This window comes from Clytia hemisphaerica, unplaced genomic scaffold (assembly GCF_902728285.1).
Source record: "Clytia hemisphaerica strain Z4C2 unplaced genomic scaffold, Clytia hemisphaerica genome assembly, whole genome shotgun sequence".
In the NCBI taxonomy this organism is placed as follows: Eukaryota; Metazoa; Cnidaria; class Hydrozoa; order Leptothecata; family Clytiidae; genus Clytia; species Clytia hemisphaerica.
The window spans coordinates 26,023-33,143 of record NW_027103852.1 but is presented as its reverse complement, the minus strand read 5'-3'; the positions used below and the strand labels follow the sequence as shown (position 1 = coordinate 33,143).

The following is a 7,121-nucleotide window of genomic DNA, read 5'->3' as shown; positions in this document are numbered from 1 at the left end:
GTCACCTTCATTGTTTCAATACCATCATTAAATCTCAAATTAACAGTGCCGTTATAAACCCAGAATGAATCAATGGCTTCACAATTGTACAACGCTTTCACCCTTCCCCAGAGAAATCTATAGTAGCTGCACAGATTATTGTTAATGTAAATTTTCTTTGGTAGATTTGCTTTGTCAAAGATCTCACGTTTACCAAAGTCTTTTCCCTTTCTAATCAAATTTTCTGCGAGCTTTCTGTTTACAAACCTCACAACAGTACGCTTTGGACCTTGCTGATTTTGTTTCTGATATAAGCGATGGCAAGCTTCAATATCCTTTGGACAAATTTGAACATCAACAGCCTTACCAATTTCAATTACTTTTGCCTCCAATTCATCCTGTTTAACCGAGTCAGGAATACCAGCGATTTCGATATTGTTTCGACGAATATACTGTTGTAGTTCACTGTTGTCTCTCTCTATTTCGATCAATTCATCCGAATCACTATGTTTCCCAACTTCCTCTAGTTTGAATTTCAAATCATCAATAATTTGAGATTTTGTAGAAAGTTCATCTTTAAGGTTGGCTATGTCATTTTTCATGGCAAGATTCTCATTTTGTATTTTGATAAGAATATCCTCTTTAACAGCCTCAATTTTGGAAGCAATATCGTACTTAATGACTCTCATTTCATAGAAAATCATTTCGAGTGTTATCTCTTTCATAGGGTCGTCAAGAAACGATTTAGATACATTAAGAACAGATTGAGAAATAGAATCGTGAAATACATCACCATCAACAGTTGTAATAGAGTCTTGTGAGTCTTTTTGTGTCAAAGTATTTTCTGTAAACGTGTCTTCTTGTGTTGGGGTTACTTCAGGAATGTCTTTAAGTACATCTTCCAATGCTTTTTGTTGCTTTGCCAAGTTATGTTGTTGTTGCTTTCTTGCTGTAACATTCATGTTCTGCATGTTGTAAAGTTTGGCTCGAGAAACAACGCCTATTTTTTTACGCGCCGAAAATTTTTGAGATAGGTCTTTACTCTACGGATGTCAAATGAGAACTATAAACCAGAGGAATGAGAAATTTCTCAAAGAAAATGAAACGACAATGCAAATCTGCAAATTTCCTGCCACGTTTCACCAAGTTTGTCAATTTTGGACCGTTCTAAACCATCTGCTTGACTTGTCGAACCTGCGATCATAAAGTCCAGCTGGTAACAGTATTCTTCCAAAAGGTCGAAAAATTTCTTGTATGTGCCCAACGAAATGTGTAAAGCAGGGATTGAAACCTGAAAGATTAGAAAAGTTGTTTCATTATGTTCCACTATTGTTCATGTGAATTTTGATTGGACCAAATAAATGGAATATTATTGGTGGATATAATGAATCAAAGTGCTTTTTCAATTCAATACCTGTGTCAGAGGTATGTTAAAGAGTCTTTCTTTGATGACATTGAAATGCTCCTTAGCTTTCGACAGGTTTCCGTGTTTTTGAAAATTCCTGAGGTTCTCATCAAGTGTCTTTAGAGTTCTTGTTTTACAATTTCGACTTTTTCTTGGTTTTTGAATCTCTTCCTTGGTTGCTTGACAAAGTAAACAGCAGTGGCGCCCTGAAAATAGTAAATTTTAAATGTGAAACTTCTTTGGCCAAAACAAATCCAAACTTTATTTTCCCAAGATAAGGTACAATCTTAGCTAAGCTAAGCAGTTGATAATAATACTGGAAGATTTACTAGGTATTATATTACTTTGCTGTATGTATATTTCATTTTTCATTATCTATCAAGTATCATATTATAAAAATATATTTATAATACGTATTTCATATATTTACCACTTGCTCCGCTAATGTCATATGCATTACACAGGAACTCGTAGTCCCCCATCAAAAACATACGAATCTTTTTGTCACTGAAAAAGAAAAGACAATTTCACAATTAATTAAACAAAAACAATTACCAGCCAACAGTAATCTAGATTAGCTAATTCATTGCTTGCAAAAGAATTTTGAGATCAATATTGTAAACACTCACTTCCAACTGGACTTTTGAAGGTCGTCGATTTGTTCTTTAAATCGTGATAAGGCTATTTTCAAGTTGAGTGGATGGTCTTTTTCTTCAAAATAGTTGAATATGACTGTATTTTCTTTACTGTTTGGTGAATCTCGGTTACAAATCTCATAACAGGCCTTTCCTGTGTTACCACCATGGTCTTCCCCGATTTTCACATGCACTTCATCTTTCATAAACTCTTCAAACTTCAATTCTTTTGCCCTGAACAGTAAAGAAAATATTTTAATTTTTTTTTTGTGTATAGTAATTTTGTTATTGGATTTATCAAAGGAGAAGGAGTGAATTAGCCCAATAGAATTTTGTTAAAACACGACATCTATCTTAATAAAGTGGTAGTAGTATTTTACTCGTCAATTAAGTCGATTCTTTCGAGGACGTGTGATTTCAAATCCTCTATGTAGCCCCAGGGCACTTCATTTAAAACAAATTTGCTTTTGCTGATTTTCTTCATAAATGAACCGGTTTTAACACACCAGCCACTACCACGCAGTTCTTTGTGCAAATTTCTCATTTTGTTGTGACCACCAGTTTTGATATTGTGTTGGCTAAGAAACCTTAAACAAAATGAAATATTTAACTTAATATATAGAATATTTTCTTTTTAATTTTGAAAATATTTATTGCTTCACAATTTAGAAATTTCTGTTAGCACCAATTCGTAGCTCAACCTTTTGAGAGACACCTCAGTTGCATTATTTATTTATTAAAAAGATAAAAAGATATCCAGGTACTGTACCTTCCTATCTTTTTCAACTTTTCCCAAGGCATTCCAAGATTGATTTTGAGGGAGAGCATTTTTTTCTCGTCAATCTCAATCCGACCAAAACCAATTTCCTCCAGGAAATATTTTCGTTGATTTTTAGTTGGAGCTAAACCTTAGCTCAGGTTAATTCCAAGTCGAATGAAGTACATCCCGCCACCGCACCGAGGCGGCTATGTAAATAGTATATTTCGGCTGCCGGTTATTCTTTCCTTCGCCTATATATATCCTACCGTCAAGCCCCTTTCAGCGCAGTTCAGCTCAGTCTCAATTGATCACAACTTCAATCTTTCATCATCTGAATAACGAACAACACGACGAACAACGACGAGCATTTCAGCTATTTTGCCGCTATATCTGCTACACGTGTCAACAACCAGCGTTGAATCCAACGGCTCGCCCAAACTTTACAATTCCATCAACAGTGCCAGTTTCTTCAGTAGGCGATGAAACCAATATCCTGGTAACAGTATTCGAAAGCATCCAGCGAGCTGGCTTCGTCCATCCAAATAACGAACGAACTACAATCTCTTCACCCGCTACCGCCTCAAACGCCCTCACAGGAGCGATCAACAACAATAATGGTAGCCTCGCTACGAGTAAAAACGTCCATCAACTCTCACTGCCACCCATCCTTTAATTTTCGGTATGAATCTTTGTATTCTTTTCTCTCTTTGTCTGGATTTAGATAGTCTTAAAAGGCTGGTAAAGTTATTGAGGCAAGTTTATCAGTATTCACCTGAATATGTGGCATTTTAAATTCAATCTTTGACTTGATTGTTTGCTTCTTCTGGCTTTTTTTGTTGCTCCTTTGCTTTGTTTTGAGGAGTCGTGTCTGTCTTGAATCAAGATAATTTCTGGCACTAGAATTTTGTTCAAGGCTTAAAAGATTTTCCTGCATTCTGAGTGATTTGTGGCTAGAGTGACACTTATCATCGTTTCTGGAGTTGTGATTGTCGGTCGTTGTGCTGCTTCATTTAGCCTTTTGACAGAGTTGGGGATAGGGGCCTGTTATCCAGTGTTATGGTTATGTATTTTTTATTCATAATTGTTATAAATTAACCGGTCAATGAGCTATGAAACGATTGTCAAGTTGTTTTGGGATTTGATATGATGGGACAAGTTCTTTGAGAAAGATGTCAGATTTAATGATTTTGATTTTGACACGTACGTGGTATACAAGCCTGGTACGATTGAATATTTGTATCTGCTTTCTCAAAGTTGAAATGACAAATTGGTGTTGTTACTTGTGACTTGAAGAATAAGGGTAGTGATCCAGTTTTTGCTTTTCGTCTTTATAGCCTTTTCGTCTTTTGCTTTAATAAGATCAAATTAAATGCTTGTTATAGTGGATTTTGACTGGATTGATGTGTCATTTTGCATGTGTTTTGATTTTTGAGATGTTATGTCATAAACTTCTTGCAGTTCCAAAATCACCCAAACATTTTCTGCAACTCTCCTTGTTTTATTATTGATTTAAACGACAGCAAGTCAAAAAGGAGGCTGTTCTCTAACTATCATTTCTTCCATTGTTCTGGGGACTGGTCGGTTTTTATTTAAAAAATTTTCAATGGCCTGAATTTATTATTCTTAACGTTTAACTAATATCCTACATTTGAGGTAACAACATTTGACGGGCAGCAATGCCAGACATTCAGGATAAATTTATCAATTCTTTGCTAATGTTTTGAAATTAATCATTTTATAGTGTTGTGTCAAGTTTGATTGATCGATATTCGTTGACTACTATCGGAAGTGTCTATCCTTTTGGGACAATGGGTTGAAACTTTATAATAAGGGATAAGAAGACAAGTTTGACTGGCAGGTTCACTGCTCCAATTTGCAGCCAAATGTTTTGTGACTAAATGCTAAACAGGTTTTTTGGAAATTCTTGATAAGTCAAATTATTTTCGCTATATAGGAGTTGACGGAGAAAAGGGCTTCACAAAATGACTTAGTCATCCAGTATCTTAAATGGAATCACAACCTAACTGTAATGGTATGGAGTACTTTGAAATTTTAGTGCTGTCCTTTCGAGACAAATACTTGCAGAATTTGTATTAAATGCTTGTGGCTCCTGAGTAGCTCAACAATGATTGTTGTTTCAACTTGATAGAGTCAGTGGCTAGACAAGGACTAGAATGAATTTCAATAGATTTCTCGAGCATGGATACTTTTGAATAATCAAAGGACCAAGTTCAAGTCATTTATGAAAATATTTAGTTGTATATAGTTAATGGCTAACAGATAATATGTTTTGAACCGTTCGTAATCTCCAAGTTTAGTTTGCAGCGTACATTCACTACAAACCAAATCTTAATTAGGATGTCTTATTTCCGTTTCATGTCACATCTCTGCAAGAGACTTGAATCACATTGTACAGATCTCGAATCAACAGCTTAAATTCAGATCTTTTAAAGCTCTCTTAAAACTCAAATTTAGTTCTTCAATTTTCCACATGATTGTATTTAGTTTCCTAGCTGATTTTCTTAATGCTGATGCTTTTTGAATATTTTCTCTCTTTCTATTTTGTTGCCGTCATATTTTCCGAATTTTTTGTTTTTATATCTTTGTTTATAACTCTTCCTACTCCTTTTTTAAATTTACAGACTACAATTTCTAAGACCCATTTCTTCGTAGAGATTCCTTTTCACAATAATATATGGAAATTCATGGATGGCAAACTTATATCTTGAAGGAAAGTCCATACCCTGCTCAAGCTCCTTCCTCTTGAACACTGTTTAAATACCCTAAGTTTTTGCATGGGTGGAGCCTCCGCTACCCTCTCCGCATGTGTGTCTGACTCAATGATACACATTATGGGTAGACGGTCTAGGGATTGCTATCTTAGGTATCTCAAATCTCTGACCAAGATATTTCTAAGTTTAATTCTAACTTGGCCAAGGTAAAATTTTTACATCACTATTTGCAACCTACCTAATGTCATTATGTGTCTAGAATTTCCTCAGATTAATTTCTTTACCCTCCTTTTAATGTTATTCTTTGGATTTGGGTGACGTTGGGGTGTAGGGTTACTCCGTAACCGTTGCATGTCAGTAGTCAGTTACTTAGATTCATCCCCTAAGGTCAAGGATCCAGTTAGATCTGGATTAGGTTCGCACACTGTAGTCCCAACGGTGTTAAGGTTCGCCAGGGCAACCTCCCTGTTTATTTTTTAGCCTCCGTCTTATACGGGGCGTATAAGTCTCCGTCATCAAAACGGGGCTTATCAACCTCCGTCATCAAAACGGGGCTAGGCGACACCTGTCATCAAAACAGGCTAAGTAAGACCCCCGTCATATATAAATACGGGTTACACAGGACACCCGTCGTCAAAACGGGTTAGGCTCTCAGTTATATATATATATCTTGATGCATCCCCAATGTCATCCCAAGTTCTATTATACATTTTCGGCATTCTTGTTTACGTTTCGAAATATACTGTTTCCATTACTGCACACTTATGTCTCTATTCTATTTCCTCTGTTGCTCATATCCTTTCGTACCTAGATCAGTGTATTTCGACCACTTTCAAAAACATCTCATCTTGCCTCCTTAGTCTGCCTTTTTTGTGTTTTTATTCCTAGGGCCTTATACTTTAATTGCATCTGAGACGTGGGAATTAAGAAGGAATTTTGATAGTGATGCCATCTGTTTGGAAATAGTCGTCTTCGAAGCAAACTCAATAGACTTTCTAATGCCTTTATTTCGGCGGTGTTGGTGACGAGAAGAACATTCCGCTGTTGGCTTCACAGGTTTCGGTGTTGACATGAATACTCGAGGCTGAAAAAAAGGATTTTTTTTTTTTAATATTTTAGATGACTTCGAAAATTAGCAAAACCTCTTTCCTTAGACAATGCACAAAAGGCTAGGTACATATTTTTACGAAATAAAAATCTTTTTAGCTTACCCTTGGCCCGCCAGATGGGAACTCAGCAGTACCATTTTCTGAGCTATCGATTTTATGTTTCAAAATCTTCAAGGTAGCTTGTTCGACCGTAGCAGGTATCGGACATTCATCGAGATCAAGTTCTAGCAACTCATGAACAGTTAATAGGGGGGGTTTCACTTTTACGGTATGACGGTATTGGGCCTTTTTACCCCCGGTAAATCGGTATTACGAGAAAAAAACGACGGGATTACGGTATTTCATTTTCTACCGGTATCGGTAAATTGCCTGTTTTTTTGTCGGTATTACGATATTTTTATCAATAAAAAACGGTATTTCGGTATAAAACTATTTACCTTTTAGTTTCTTCACGAGTTTCATGCAGAAACATTTTCAAAAAAGATAAGTCTATTCCGCTAT

At 35.9% G+C, this 7,121-nt stretch overlaps 1 protein-coding gene across 1 annotated transcript; it reads right to left on the bottom strand.

The window, feature by feature from the left end:
- Positions 1-1,069: 1,069 nt before the first annotated feature.
- On the bottom strand, positions 1,070-2,861 carry LOC136807849 (uncharacterized). Its single transcript, XM_067064469.1, has 6 exons — positions 2,789-2,861; positions 2,400-2,606; positions 2,014-2,253; positions 1,798-1,891; positions 1,394-1,591; positions 1,070-1,270 (listed from the first exon to the last, which is right to left on the bottom strand). Exons 1-6 carry the CDS (start codon positions 2,845-2,847, stop codon positions 1,070-1,072), a joined length of 999 nt encoding a protein of 332 aa, XP_066920570.1. The 5' UTR covers positions 2,848-2,861.
- Between the last annotated feature and the right edge of the window lie 4,260 nt (positions 2,862-7,121).

Excerpts from the sequence above, each read along its gene's own strand:
- LOC136807849 (XM_067064469.1), bottom strand. The coding sequence starts at position 2,847 with ATGCTCTCCCTCAAAATCAATCTTGGAATGCCTTGGGAAAAGTTGAAA. Across the intron at positions 2,607-2,788 it reads AAGTTGAAAAAGATAGGAAG|GTTTCTTAGCCAACACAATA; the intron begins GTACAGTACCTG and ends ATTTTGTTTAAG. Across the intron at positions 2,254-2,399 it reads AGAATCGACTTAATTGACGA|GGCAAAAGAATTGAAGTTTG; the intron begins GTAAAATACTAC and ends TTTACTGTTCAG.